This window comes from Balaenoptera borealis (assembly GCF_965194805.1).
Source record: "Balaenoptera borealis genome assembly, chromosome: 14".
NCBI classification, from domain to species: Eukaryota; Metazoa; Chordata; class Mammalia; order Artiodactyla; family Balaenopteridae; genus Balaenoptera; species Balaenoptera borealis.
In genome coordinates, this window is record NC_138875.1 from 51,861,489 (window position 1) to 51,876,799 (window position 15,311).

Here is a 15,311-nt window from a genome sequence, read left to right on the forward strand (position 1 = left end):
GGACCCTTCCCATGGAGAAGCCTGTGGGTTCCAGAACCCAGGTGTCCTTTGCAAAGCCAGCACAGCATGGAGATGACAGGCATGTAGGGGAGCAGAGAGGGTGCCATGGTGGCAGGAGGGCCACACATGAAATACAAGGAATTTAAAACTGCCCAGATCGGGTGTGGGCCTCAGAAAGGCCCCTCTGTCGGCCGAGGAGAAGGGCTGGCAGGTCCAAACAGAAGCCAGGAGCCTCCAGGAGACAAGGACAGGGAGGGACCAGGCGACCAGCCCACATCTCTGGGGACAGAGCCCTGTGCGGGGGTGGGCAGAGATCTCACGCGTTTCGGTAAGGAATCAGAATGAATAGTTCAGGCTCTGCAGGCCACATGGTCTCTGCCGCAACTACACCACTCCGCTCTGGTAGCACAAGGGCCGCCAAAGACAATACAGAAATGAACAAGCGTGGCTGTGTCCTAGAAAATCTTGTTTATAAACAGACCATGGGCCATAGTCTGCCAACCCCTGGGCTGGGGAAGGGGTGACGCTGAGAAGACACAGAGGGTCCAAAGAAAGGAAACACGCCCAGGAGGGAGGTGGTATTATTATTCCCATTTCATGGATGAGAACCTCATCCCAGAGTTAAGTGGCAGAACTAGGGCCACAAACCCCATTCCTGGGGGTTCCAGGCTCCTGCTCCTCTTCCAGCTCCCTGTGAACGATGGAAGGCACAGAAAGCACAGGTGCACTGAAGAGGTAACAAGGGTGACGGGAACTTAGGTGCGGTCGAGAAGGGTGGGGGGTGCAGGCAGGCCCTGGGCAAAACTGCGTCGCTGTAGGCACGGAACCCTGTCCGCCCTGGGCTCTCACGCACAGAGGTCCTCCCTGAGGGACAGAGAGGCAGACACCTACATAAGGAAACCGCAGGGCTAGCAGTGCCCTTCGAGGTCACGTACGCCACCTTCACCCCAGTTCAGCTGAAGCCAGTTGAACAAGCATTTATGAGCCTGGCTCAAACCACAGTGGAGCAGAGACAAGCGGGTTACAGGGCCCAGACCCCGGAGCCGGAATGCCTGCGTTCAAACCCAGCTCCCACGGACAGCCTGAGGGATCCTGGGCCAGTAACTTAACCTGTCTGTGCTTCAGACTAGGGGCGATACAGGGGTGCTGTCCAAGGGCTGTTATAAATGTGAACTCGCCTGACCTCCATAGGGTGCTTAGAACGACACCTGGGACATGGTAGTTAAATAAAAGTACTGCATCAAGGCACTGAGCCAGGTCCCACGGTGGGGAGCGTGAAGTGTCCCTGCCCTGGTGAGGGCTCAAACAGCAGGCTCACCTCTAACCAAGCTCTCATCACCGGAAAAGTCAGCCCATTTACCTGCATCTCCCAACACACGCAGGGACCACGCTCATGTCTGTACCTCCCATAACTGACAGGGGCGCTCCATAATTGATATTCATGATGTTCATGTTTGTTGAATAAATCATACAAGGCATTAGGTCCCCAAACTAGAATTTCCTCCGCGACATACCTGACAGATAACAGAGCACCTAGGGTCACCCTCTACTGACTCTGTGACCTTGGATTCCTGCCCCTCCGTGCTGTTGGGGGCTGAAATCAACGTCTACAAAAGCACTTTGTAAACCTGAAGGCATTTTAAAAGCAACAGAGGTGGGGACCACAGATCACTTCCGAGACAGGGGTGGTGGTCCTGGCTTCCAGCCTGGACGGCCGCCTGGGGCCGGCAGGCCAGTTGCCACACCGCCCCAGCCAGAGGGAGCACAGCTGAACATTCTTTTAAAGTTCTCCCTTACGCCCGGGGAAACCCATTCCTTCATTCATTAGTGCACGTCCTGCCAGCTGGAGCCTCCCAGGATAAACTTAGCTCCACCTCTGCGTCTGACACAGGTTCAGTTACCCACTCATCCCCAGGCGCAAGGGCGAGGACACCCAGGGCACTAGGCTGGAAGAACACAGCACTCCACTGTCCCAGCGCTTTCATCCCAGAAGGAAACGGAGAGGCTGGGGGCGGTGAAGCGACCTGCCCGAGGTTACCAGCCAGGGCAGGGGCAGGTCCAGAGCCCAGGGGGGCAGGGTACCGGTTGGGCATTCCTGATCGACATCGTGTCACCTCACCCGGCCTCACCCACTGCTCCTTCCCAGTGTGTTCAAAGGCCACCTGCCCTTGGCCTTCTCCCTACCTAACAACTCTCCTTCCTGGGGAAAAGCGTCCAGCAGGCGGAGCTCCCCAGCCCGGCTACGGGGACACACTGCAAAGCCAGGCTGTGGCTTCCCCCACCCTTCCTGGAGGGCAAAGGGTCACACTTGAATTCACTGCCCTCGCTGGGCACTTGCCAGCAGCGGGCAGGCTTCCGATGCATTTCCCCTGCTGAGTTCACCCACGGCATGACAACTTGGTGACTGTAAGGAAGGGAGCAGCGGGTGAACCTTGGGCTCTCGCCTCAGGCCCTGGCAGGAGTCGTGGGTGAGCATCCTGACCAGGGCGTGGCCTGGCCCGGGACTGCAGCTTTGGCTTCCACAATGCATGTTGCTGGAAAGGTGGCTCAACAATAACTTGGGTTGGCTTACCGCAGAGGAGGTCAAAGTCCTCTCCTGACTTCTAAAATCCAGAAGGGTCAGGTGGCTTCCAGCTGGAACACAGTGCGGTGACTTGCCAGAAGTCACAAAGCAGGGAGGTGACAAAGTGGGGAGAGAAGTCCATCCCCCCTCTCTTACCCTGGTTGGCGATCCCCTATTTAGCTCACATTTTTCTTTTCAGTGAAGAGGACACCACAGAGCCAGTACCAGTCCAGGTCTCACCCCAGGAGGGGCCCTGCAGAGGGAGGGCTGGTTAGAAGCTCCAGAGCAGTCAAGTGTTAGCCTGAGCTCTGCCCCAAGGGGTAAGTGACCTCGAGCAGGTTACTTAATCTCTCTGAGCCCTGGTTTCCTGGTCCTTAGAAGTAGGAACAATCATAGTACCAGTAAAGTCTTCTTCAAGGTGTGGCCCATTTGCCTCCCAGGAAGCTAATTAACAATGCAGACTTGGGAACCCCAGACCCGCAGGATCAGAATCTGCCTTTTCTCAAGATCCCCAGGCGACTCTAAACTCATTTACATACATAATACATACAGCACTTAGCATGTGCTCCCACACACACAGTCAGCCCCCCGATAATAAATGTAAGCTCAGTCTGCACTTGAAAGGGTCTGGAACACAGGCCGGGGCTCTCCGGAAGGGCTGACTTACTGCCCAAGGCTGTGCACCCCGATTCGAACCCCAGGCTTGGGACTCTTCTGCACCACACGCTCTCTTTCCACTGAAGACCCGAGTCTCCACAAGTCACACGCTAACACGGGTGTTCTAAGAAGCAAAACCCTCACGTTTTAAATTAATACACTGGTCCCCGTGTGCCCCTCTCATCAGGGCCGATGGTGCACGTCTGTTCACCTGGGCTCCATTCTGCAATTCAGGAGCTCTACGAAGTGGAGTAACCCGCTGCCAGCTGCTACCTGAGGTGAAATTTTTAAAGTGAAAGAAAGCCTTAAAACACACCGTATAAATTTACACTCCCCTTCGCCTACTAACACCTTCCTCGGGCAGAGAACACAACAGAATGTCAAGCTAGAAGGCATCGTTTTGGTTTCCCAGCTCTGACACCTAGCCATAGAGCAAACCCCAGCACAAACTCCAGGCAGGCCTGGAGCCCCATGCACGAGGCCCGTGGTCCTAAGTTCGCTATACACTTCAGTGGAGACTGGTTAAGTAGCAAGGCTAAATGTGAGGACTAGGAAAGGGAGTACAGAATCACACCAGCACGACTGACCTGCTGTATCCCGTACAAACATTTACAGCCAACAGCTCCAAAATTCTCCTGGGGCCTACTGCATGCAAGGCACAGTGATACCGTGCAGCGGCGGAGGAAAGACATCAGGCTTGGATCTCAAAGATCCTGGCCAACACTGGGTCTGAGAAAGAATCTACACATAGGGTGGCTGTGAGGATTCACTGGATAAATGTCAAATATCCAGCCGAAAGCACAGAGATGGAGTCATCAATCCATGGACACATCTGTGTCAAGGCCTGGGCACAGAAATTTTCCTGTCATATTTCAAGATTTGGAAGTACAAGTAATAATTGTGATTAGTTTTACAAGTGTCCAGGTGGAAGTAACAAAAAAGAAAGGGTTTCAAGATTTCAGATCAGGAGATTCTGATTTTTATATACCCATAACAAACCGGATATATGAAATCCCAAATTCATGAAAAAAAAAAAAAAAAAAAGGCAGATTTCAATTAACTATGGCAGTGCTTTCCAAACTTTCACTTGTATATGAATCATCTGGGGATCTTGTTAAAATGCAAGTTTGCACTCAAGTAGTCCAGAGTAGGGCCTAAGCGTTTGCATTTGTAAGAGCTCTGAAGGTCCAAGAACTCAGTTTTGAGCAGGAAGGTTGTTTGGAATTCTTTACATTGCAAGCAACAAATCCAAGGAAAGCATAATATGATTTAAAAACAACACCCCAGGAGAACATCTATGAAGTAGTATATGGAACCACCCAGGCTAGGAGAATTTCTTAAAGGGAGGCATACCAGGAAAACAAATGACATTCTTTAAGTTGGCCTGGGCCTTATTCAAATGAGTCTGTACTCCACATCACCATTCATCTAGGCAGGTGAAAGTACTCTCTAGTGATCACAAAAGCACCACACTTCTGACAAAATTCTTGCAAGCAGGGCGGTGTAGGAAACAAAGTGTCCTAGGAGATTCCAAGTTCCTGGCCATTCCATGAGTAGCGGCCATGCTAGCTCTTCACGGCCTTTCTTAAATCTCTGTTTTACCCATTTACTTCCTCTCTGCACATTAAATTTGACACTATTTCTGTTGACAGATGTAATGTTTTAAACGCCCGTCAAGTTGCCGGATATGGATAATTCCGAAGTAGTAAGATGAATGTGACTGTCAGGTTAAGGAAGCATCTTATACTGACTAACTCATCTTAATGTGTGTGTTGGGGGGGGGAATCAATAAAACATCCAAGGGGTTCATATTTATAGGTTCAGAGATTAAATCTGGCTATTTTTTGTATCAGAAATATCAACACACAAGATCCTCCGTGTCCTCTGAAATGAGATTCTTGGAGACAAAGTGTGAAGTAATTTGATCTCCAGATGTTTTGAGCATGGGAACACATCTGTCTACTATGAGACACAGGCCAATCTTGCACACTGGCTTAGAATAACATGTATGCTTATTACAACTCCTGTCCTGACCCGCTGGACAAGCTGGGCTCATGCTTAAACTATAGAGTCATTAAGAGCCAGTGCATGATGTCAAGCTGCCCAGAAACTGCTGAGTCCGAACCACTCACCCAGAACGGAAGGGATTCCCCTCCCCTCCTGTGCACTGGCCCAGTAACGGGGAGAGGCATGCTCTGACAAGAAATGCCAGGCCCAGGCTGTCACCTGTGCCCAGCGTCACTAATCATCCATGCAGTCACAGAGCTATTCGACCGCTCCACACCCCTGCCCGCAGCCCATGTGCACTCAGCTAGGATGCTACATACCAAGCAGGGTCATGATTTCACCACTGGGGAAGAAACAGACTCAGAACAAAATTCTGCACGAGCCTGGCTTGCTCTTTCCCATCTGTCCACTGCAGGAGGAAGTTAAGTTTTCCAACAGGCCACCTTCTTACTTAGGCCAGAAAAAGCCTAAGTGTTCAGATGAGCATTACAGGAGAGAGGCTGTAACAGGAAAGGTTCCCCCTTCTCACCTTGAGGCCTGCAACATGTTGGCAAGGTCCCATTCCAGAAGGGGAAACTGAAGCCCCAGAAGGTTAAAATAACTGAGCCATAGGGAGCCTAAGAGGCCTTCCTAAGTAACAAGCCTCCCAGGGAACAGGTCTGCACTTCCTTGGGGCTCCCCACTCCTGTTCTCTCCCAACCTCCAGTCCCACTCCCTGATGCAGACCTAGCTCCCCGACTGTCCCTGGAACATAAGTGACAAGCTCTAGCCATTTCCTGAATAAGCAAGTGTCCAACATTTCACGGTTTTGCTAAGATGCTTGATACCCGCAGATGACTGACTTAAGCGAGCGAACACAACCACCTTTCCACTAATTTCAGCAAATTCACCTTGGAATGGAAAAAAGGATCCTCAAGCCCTATTTCCTCCCTGTCCCCCACCCCCAAGGCCTGGTTCAAGGGAACATAAAGACTTTCCTTTTCTTAGAAAAGCAAAAGGAAAACGCCAAGTTCTCCTGGGACACTGGAATACTTTGAGCGCAGGCAGAACTTCTCAGGAGGGATTCACGGCGTGTCTGCGACAAGTTCAGGCTCACACGCGCCGCTTAGCCGCCGGCCGGACCCACGGCTCAACTCTGCGCCCCGCCTAGTCTTGCCTGGCTCAAGGAGAGTGCTTCTCCGGGTCCAGACCGGGTTTCTGGAAGTTCGTGATCTCCTCCGTGCAGTGGGAGGTTTTGGTGCCGCTTTTTAGTGGGCTCCCGCAAGCCCTAACTCGGGACCGACTGCATGAGCATGGTGCTTCTGCTCTGTGAGTGCCGGGCTCGTGCACACACGTGTGAACACGCACACACGTGTGAACACGCACACACGCTCCCTAGAGACCTTCCCTCTTCCGCGTGCCCTCGTAGTTTGGAATTCGCGCCAGAAGCCCAGGGATCCGGCAGCGCGCGGGAATTGGGAGCGACCGAGTCCCGCAGCAGAGAGCGGGCCAGGAGGGACGCGAGGTAAGGCGCGCGTGGCGTCCTGGATACTCACCGGGACCTCTGCAGCTGCTCGAAGGCGCTGGTGCTGCCCCCCTGGCCCGGCTGCTCCAGGGAACAGTAGTTCTGCGAGGTCTGCCTGGAGAAGGCGAGCGGCAGGATTCCCTGAGTGAAAGAGTTGAGGCGGCCCCGACTACCGCTCCCACTCCCGGGGGTCCCGGAGCCCAAGAAGGCGGCCGCCGGCACGTGCACGCTGATAAAGGCGTCGTCTTCCTCCAACTCGTCCTGCCCGGCGCCCCCGGGCCCGTCGGGCAGCTGCGGCTGAACGCAGGCGGTGAGAGGCGCGGGCCGGGGCGGCTGCAATTGCTCCCCCGATGTCCGACCCGCGCCCAGGGGGCTCGCGAACCCTCGGGCCGCCCCGGGGCCGAGCACGGTCGCGTGGCCGCCGGGGACCAGGGGCGGCAGCGGCGAGGGCGGCGGGTGGCAGGGGCCCGATCCAGCTGCCAACGCCGCCGCCGTGCCCGCCGCGGCGAGCGCGCCGCAACCGCCCCGAGTCCTCGCGCCGCAGGCGCTGCCGGCGCCCGGCTTGGCCGCGCCGCTCTCCTCGCCGCCGGCCCACTCCTCGTCCTGCAGCGGCGGCCGTCCGTCCAGCGAGATGTTGGTGAGGAAGGAGAGGGCAGCCTGGCGGCGCCGCGGGTCCATGCGCGGCTTCCTGGGGGGCTCGGGCGGCGGCAGCGGCGGCTGCGGCGGCGGCTGGGCCGGCGCGGCGGCCGCGGGCTGAGGCTGCTGCTGCGGCGGCTGCTGCAATCTTCTGGTGCCCGCGGCGTCGGTGCCGGCGCTGCTGCTGCTGCTGCTGCGGACGGCCTTGCAGGCGGTGGCGGCCGTGGTGGCGGCAGTCGCCGCCATTGTGTCCGTCTGCGGAGATATTTCCGCGATGCCCGGAGAAGCGAGCGGCGCCCGAGTGCTAAGCGGCGGGCGCGAGCGCCGGTGACCCGGGCTGGGCAGGGCGCGGGGCGCGGGCGGCGTGCGCGGCGGCCCGGCCCCCCAGCGGGCGGGCCATGCTCGCCCCTCGGTGCTCGGGCGGGGGGCGCCGCCGCTCCGGCCCACGCGCGCGGCTCGCTGGCTCGCTGGCCGTCTGCCCGCCCGCCAGCAGCCTGGGGGTTCGGTTCCGGGCCCTCCCAGACCCCGCAGTCTGCGACTCTCGGGCCCCGGTGTCCGTATTTATAGGTGCGCGCGCCCCGCGCTCGCGCTCTGAAGCGCTCTTTGCAAAAACACTGTATCACGTGTGGGGAATGAAACCTGGGAGGAAAACAAAGCCGCAGGCGGCAGCCGCGGAGGCTGGCGGCCGGAGGCGGGGGGCCGGAGGAGGAGGAAGAGGAGGAGGAAGGGAAAGACGAGCGGGTGGCGGGGCGAGGGATCGGCCGGGCGGTCCAGGTAGTCCGGGCCGACTGCGGGGAGAGTTGGTGGCTCCCAGGGCGCGCGCCCAGGTGAGGGAGGTAGCACGTTTCCTCGTAGCGCTTGGACTGGGAACTGGGGGCGCGAGCAGAACCCCATGAGTCACCGCGTGAAAATGTGGTCCCGGGAGAGTTGTGGGTCTGCGGGACAATTAATTGGAGCGACGCGGAGATTTGGCCCGCGAGCTTGTTAACTGGATCCCGCGCTGCTGTTGGGCCCCGAGAAATACATCCTTATTAATAGTTACACACCCCTTATGTGGACAGTCCCACCATAAAGCTGTTGCTAACCGTTGAGTTTGTGTTTCATTCATTCGCAGACTGAGGATGCAGCCCCTGATTTAAATGCACACCGGAGAGTGCGTCAGAACCCAGGCTCGAACATCAAACGTGTGGCCAGGCTAATTGACACATCTCCATTTGATGGTGCTGTCACTTTTCATCTCTTTCTTAGCAAAGGCCAACATCAATTTTTACTTCGGCCCAGAAACGTGCTCCGTTTTCCATGAAGACCAAGGTAAGCTAAGATGGCCTCACAACCTTTTCCCCTTGTCACCTTGCAAATTTTTGTGGGTTATGATTTCTTTTCCTCCCATATAAACTGGGAACAATATGCACAGCTACTTTCTGTCATTTATTTCATAAACATCCGTCTGTACCTACAATGTCTTCTGTAAAGATGAGTACCTGTCCAAGCTGCAGCTCTGTATCTGCGAGGGGTGGCAGAATTCTGTACCCCAAACCCACGCCCAACAAATGCCTGTCCTGGGGGGGTGGGAGTGGTGGGGGGTTACCATGGGCCATCCGAAAACGCCTGCAGATTTCCCTATGCGGTTCGGGTGACTTACCAAATGCAATAGGAACAATTGTCACACTGACTTGAGTTCTGTGACATTTAAGAAACCCTCTACACTTTCCTGAGGGAGAAGCAATGTGTTTAAGATCAAGGGATTAATTTAATTAAAGGTTTAAATTTAGCCTTGGAGCTAATGGGTAACTGTACATTGAAATTCCACTCCATTTCAAGTTCAAGAAAGTAAATTGAGTAATGTAGAGCAAATACACCCTTCCAGAGACATGCAGCCAGCCTGGAGGATGAGATATGGGTGAGTTCGGGTTACAGTGGTTTAGGACAAACATGGCACATGGCCCTTTACATGAACAATTGTTCATTTTTTATGTTATGCCATTTTTAGGCCTTTTGAGAAAGTGGAACCCAGTGTCTATATTTAGAGCAGCCTTACTGCAGCTAAGCGACCAGTGCTGTGTAATTTCATTAGGATTTTAATTACTCTCTTCAACTAACTACTTGAAACTTCCAAGTTACTTTATTACAACTAACTTAATTTACTTGACCACTGGTCTGGTTGTACTGACAGGCAGTGTTTAAAAAAAACACCAACTCTGCACATGTAAAAGAAAAAACTATTTTTATCAAAAAAGTGATGCATGTTTATTGCAGAACATTTAGAGAATAAGATAAACAAAGAGAAGTGGGAAAAAAAAAAAGTTTTACTAACAATCACATCTCCTATGGAAATTTTGATTTCTGTCCTGTATATTTTTAAACAAAAGTTAAAGCGGGCTGTTTGTGTCTTGTGATCTTTGCTTGCTGTGTTGCGATCATCCTTCCTTTTAGAATATTCTTCTATAACATCATTTTAATGACTGCACAGTGTTCAGTTTGATGGAGAAACTATAATTATTAAGCCTGTGCCCTACATTGAACATTTAGGTTGTTTCCTCTTTTGCTGTTATAAAGAGTGATGATGACATCCTTTGTTTTGCTAAATCTTGCTACCATCCAATATTATTTTCTTAGGTTAAATGGATTTTGGGGCAAAGGACATACCATATTTTTAAGGCTTTCTATCCAGAGTAGTTGTTCCAGTTGGCTTCCTCACTCTTGCCAGCATTGGGTATTAAAATTTTTTCATCAATATTCATTCCTTTGCCCATTTAAGCTATTTTAAGGGTCAAATATGCAAACTAATTTCAAATATTTATTAAAACATCAAACAAGAATTAATATCGATTTAACCTCCAAACCGCTCCTGTGATCTTCTTATGGGGATCAGGAGAGATACAATTTACTGTTCATCTACTATGTGCTAGCCACAGAATATTTCTAATCCTTATGACTACTCTGCAGTGCTGGGGGGAGGGGAGATTATCATCAATAGTTTACAGATGAGGCTCAGAAAAATAAAATGTTTTGCCCAAGGTCACTAGCTCTTAAAGTGGCTGGGCCAGGGGCTTCCCTGGTGGCGCAGTGGTTAAGAAGCCACCTGCCAATGCAGGGGACACGGGTTCAAGCCCTGGTCCGGGAAGATCCCACATGCCGCGGTGCAACTAAGCCGGTGCGCCACAACTACTGAGCCTGCGCTCTAGAACCCGCGAGCCCCGACTACTGAGCCGGCTCGCCTAGAGCTGGTGCTCCACAACAGGAGAAGTCACTGCAGTGAGAAGCCTGCGCACCGCAACGAAGGGTAGCCCCCACTCGCCACAACTAGAGAAAACCCACACACAGCAACGAAGACCCAACGCAGCCAAAAATAAATAAATAAATAAATAAATTTATATTAAAAAAAAAAAGTGGCTGGGCCAGTATGCAAATCTTACTCCAAGACCCATACATATTCTTGCGCCCTCTGCTGGTGAGGATGTTTTAGGGGGGGGCTGTCTCCACATTTAATCTCATATTCATAATAAAGAGTCAACTATAATGGAAATAAAACAAGCTTTGGAGGAGAGGGATCTGGGTTTCAAGAGTAAGTCTCTTAACTTCTCCAAGCCAGTTTCCTCTGGGTTATTCTGAGGTACAAATGAGGTTGCTTGAGAAGCATTTTATAAACTTTAAAGTACTTTTTAAAATGTCTGTTACTATACCATCCTAATCTACTTACTCCCTGAATTTTTCCAAATTCACTTATTTTTCACCTATTTACACATGCATCAAGTATTACTGAGCAACTTCTAGGTGCACAACACCATCTTGCTACAAAAAGAAGTGTAAACTTTAGCCCTTGTGCCCTTGACACTGAAAGTAATGAAAACCAAAAGCTCAGGACACAGTTCAGTAAAATGGTAAGGCAGACTCTGATGAAGTGATCAAATGAGCAATCTGACTGGGACACTCTATACATATTATCATAGTGTGAAAGAGGAGCTTTTCATTTGAGGGGAGGCCTCAAGCAAGAGCCAGGATTTAAGCTGACCTGGGAAATGAAGGAAGGAAGAAGTTCAGTTCAGGAAGAGGAAATTCTGCAAATTCCTCATGGATTGCAAGCTTAGAAGTATAATTCTTACTAAACCAGTTGCCAAGGTTTGATTTTTTTTCCATTTCTTTTCATATTGCTCCATTCCAAGCACCCATTCTGAAAACTGTAATTGCATGCACAAACTGTTTTGACTGACATACATGGGAGTCAATTTAAAAAAGAAAAAAGAACCTACAAGTAATCACTGATCCTTTAAAAAAAATAATTCCGCAGACCAAGAAGTCTGAAAATTAGCTTAGAGAAAACAGTGGATATCAGTCATATCAGAAGCCATCTGACATAAGTGGCAATAACAAGGGGTTCTGATGCCAGCTTAGGCCCTTACAAGCTTATGACCTTTGGGGCCTCCTGCTTGGGAAAATTACAAAATTTTTGCGTTTGTTGCCTCGTCTGTAAAGGTAGGTTTAGTGTAATATTTTACCTTGCAGAGTTGTGAGGATTAGTGACAGTATGATGATGTAACTAGCAGAGTATCTTTAGGTAGCTATTATTAGAAAAATACAAAATATAGAAGGTGCTCCTAACAAAGGCCAGGATGTTTTCGGTTCTAGGTTTTTGTAGTTTTCACTACTGTCAGGCAGGTAGGCCCATGAGAAGCTTCAGATGTCAGCTCCAGTTCAGAACAGATTATTGTATGGCATGTTCCCTAAAAGTGCAGGCTGTTGCCTGCTTTTTATAGGCGTAAAATATAGGCATAGTGCCGATGAGAAACCTGCTACTTTCCTTAATCAGATGAAAGTTAGATTTTCCAAGACTAGAAATGGAGAATATCCAAGAGACAGTCGTTAACACCCCAACTGTTCTCCCTGAAATTCACCTTCCCGTTGGGACTCTTAATCATCATTTCTGTTATGCTGGGAGAAGGGGAGGGAAATCGATGGGGGGGTATTGTTTCCCCCTTTACAGTTTGGCATAGATACCTTAATTTCCTTACTTAATTCTCCAGGACATCTGAGACTAGATGCAGCATTTAAATATGACTTGACTAGAAGCTCAGGGATATTTAACGAAGAAATAAACTCAATGAGTAACAGACAGCCACATAGAGCAACTTACAGAATATGACTTCCTTATAGTCCTCGTCTCAATATTTCCTAAATGCCAATCCCATGCTCGATTCTGGCTTATGTTCTGTGAGTAGCAATGATCCTGCCCTGGAGCCCTCAAGCTAATAGCAGAAAAAGGCATGGAAATATTTTCACCAAAATATATCAGGTATTTTAAAAAGAGAGAGAGAGAGAGCTATATGCACAGGGGTCAACCAACCCCCGGCATACCTCCTAGAGTAGGGGCTATTTCAACTCTTGCCCCCCAGCACCACCCATCTAGGGCACTCTCCTCTCCCTACGCAGGAGAAGATGCCCAGAGGAAATGGCATTCCTGCTACTGGCCATGATCCCATCCTCCAAGTCTCCTTTTCCTGTCTGGGGACCTGCCCATCCCTCAGTAACTGGCACCAGCAGCCCCTGGCATTGTTAACTCATCGGCCCAAACAGGATCATTTTGTCTCCAGACCCCTCACACTACGTGGAGGAAAGAGGAAGAAGGACGTTTTACCACAGTACCTGCCTAGCACAATGGAGCGCCTTCAGACTTTTACAACTTGTATGAGAAGCTGAGAAAAGTAGGCAATAGAGCATGTCCATTGGACTGTATGAACGGTCATGTAAGTGTGTGTTACTAATTTTTCAAGGACGACAGCTCAGGGCAAGAATGGATTTTGATAGCTGTCAGTCTGGGGAGACAAGTGCCAGTAACCCTTCGTCACTGTCACAGTGTCTTTAGAGTGTAGATCCCCAAAACAGTAGTGCAAATGCATTTACTCTTCAGATTTCTTCTGATCCACCAAAATTCTCCCTTGGATGCAGCCCAGCCAATTGTGAAGGAGGAGGGATAGCCATTCATAATAAGTGGTCCATTCCACTAGCCCTCCGCCAGCGGGGTGCAGCCAATGGGCCCAGGTTCGGGTTTTCAGGTTCCGAGCTCTCCCGCTAACCTGTGACTGCTGGGCCTCGGCTTCTTCATCTCAAGGCTGGAGCAAATCCTGTTCACCTCACATGGTTACTGTGCAGATGAGAACCAAGGCGTGTGTAGAACACCTCCCACTGTCTAACACATAGTGGGTGCTCGTGAATGGTGGCTGATGCTAGTATACAAGGGACCCCAGAGAAGCACGCCAGACTGGTGAGCAGTGGATGTCCCGTTCCACTGCCCAAGGCATTAACTGCCCTGGAAGGAACGTGGCGTCCAAACTGTGTTAAGAAAAATACATTTCAGGGCTTCCCTGGTGGAGCAATGGTTAAGAATACGCCTGCCAATGCAGGCGACATGGGTTCGGGGACATGGATTCGAGCCCTGGTCCGGGAAGATCCCACATGCCGCAGAGCAGCTAAGCCTGTGCGCCACAACTACTGAAGCCCGCATGCCTAGAGCCCGTGCTCAGCAACAAGAGAAGCCACCGCAAGGAGAAGCCTGTGCACCGCAACGAGGAGTAACCCCTGCTCACCGCAGCTAGAGAAAGCCCGCAAGCAGCAATGAAGACCCAACGCAGCCAAAAATAAATAAATAAATAAATAAATAAATTTATAATAAATAAGTCAATAAATATACTGTGTTTAAAAAAAAAAATACAGGGCTTCCCTGGTGGTGCAGTGGTTGAGAATCTGCCTGCTAATGCAGGGGACACGGGTTCGAGCCCTGGTCTGGGAAGATCCCACATGCCGCAGAGCAGCTGGGCCCATGAGCCACAATTACTGAGCCTGCGCGTCTGGAGCCTGTGCTCCGCAACAAGAGAGGCCGCGATAGTGAGAGGCCCGCGCACTGCGATGAAGAGTGGCCCCCGCTTGCCACAACTAGAGAAAGCCCTCGCACAGAAATGAAGACCCAACACAGCCATAAATAAATAAATAAATAAATAAATAAAAATTTTAAAAAAAGAAAAAAAAAAACCATTTCAGATGCTACCCTGAGATGGCCTCAGTCTTCCAAAAGGGGATTGTTCATGCCCATAATGCCACCCAAAATCCAATTGCAGAATTTTTATGATATTGGCATTTTAAAGAAAAATCAATGAATTTTCTTCATTGTGTTACTTTTATACTTCAATTATAGCAAACTCTTGATTCTCTTTGAAATTAACCTGTTTTTATTTCTTTTGAAATTATACTGATATGCATGAATAAGCATCTCACGTACAAAGAAGAAAGCACTTCTTATGTAATTATAGCACTTCTTATGTAATTATGTAATTTCCTGAACATGCAAATTACATATGGCGCTGGCTTCCAGATGAAAGCTCCTCTAGACTGTGCACAAATCGATAGGCCTAGAAGGCTCTATGTCTCCCAGTATAAAAATGTTATTTTATAGTGTTTGCGTTTGTTAGGTCACTCTCACATCAGAGTGGGACGAATGTGGCCAGATTCTGGGGGAAACATCACCACTTTGCCTGCCACTGGAAGTTTAGCTGAGGTAATTAGTGGTCTGTGGTAACCTTCACTGATAGATGGGCAAACCACATGAAGAGACAGCCCAGAGAAACTGAAATGCAAATGCCTACCAATCACTTGAAAAAAGGAGAAATAAGAGTGATGGACACTCTTATATTGCTGGTGTAGACTGGAACAACCTTTCTGGAAAGTCATTTGGCAAATGTATCAAGAGCCTTAAAAAGTTCACGCCTGAGAGCATGGGCTTGGGAGTCACACTGGCTGGGTTAAATTTTGGCCACACTCTCATGGTTTTGAGCACATTGAGCACGTTACCCTTTGTGCTTCAGTTTTCTCATCTGTGAAATGGGAATGATAATCTACCTTTTATAGCGTTGCTATGAGGAATCAGTGCAGTAACGTTGCAGTTAATGCTTGGTA

The 15,311-nt window shown here is 50.3% G+C and overlaps 2 protein-coding genes across 13 annotated transcripts in view; one reads left to right on the forward strand and one right to left on the reverse strand.

Annotated features, from left to right (window-relative positions):
- CABLES1 (Cdk5 and Abl enzyme substrate 1) overlaps positions 1–7,933 on the reverse strand; it is a 107,406-nt gene extending 99,473 nt beyond the window's left edge. The window contains exon 1 of the mRNA XM_082353569.1: positions 6,763–7,933. Coding sequence (XP_082209695.1) covers positions 6,763–7,613 — 851 coding nt within the window. The 5' untranslated portion in view covers positions 7,614–7,933. The remainder of the gene's footprint in view (positions 1–6,762) is intronic.
- LOC309610562 (uncharacterized protein) overlaps positions 3,502–15,311 on the forward strand; it is a 651,150-nt gene continuing 639,340 nt past the window's right edge. For 8 of the 12 annotated variants that reach the window (XR_014234009.1, XR_014234010.1, XR_014234011.1 and 5 more), the window contains exons 1-2: positions 7,257–7,368; positions 8,482–8,678. Coding sequence is in view for 1 of the 12 variants with exons in the window: in XM_082353620.1 (XP_082209746.1) it covers positions 8,667–8,678 (12 nt within the window). In the remaining 11 variants the exon portion in view is untranslated. Of the gene's footprint in view, positions 6,732–6,930; positions 7,042–7,256; positions 7,369–7,941; positions 8,195–8,481; positions 8,679–10,461; positions 12,786–15,311 lie in introns of those variants that run through there. The other 4 variants (XR_014234016.1, XR_014234007.1, XR_014234008.1 and 1 more) reach the window with 4 other exon arrangements.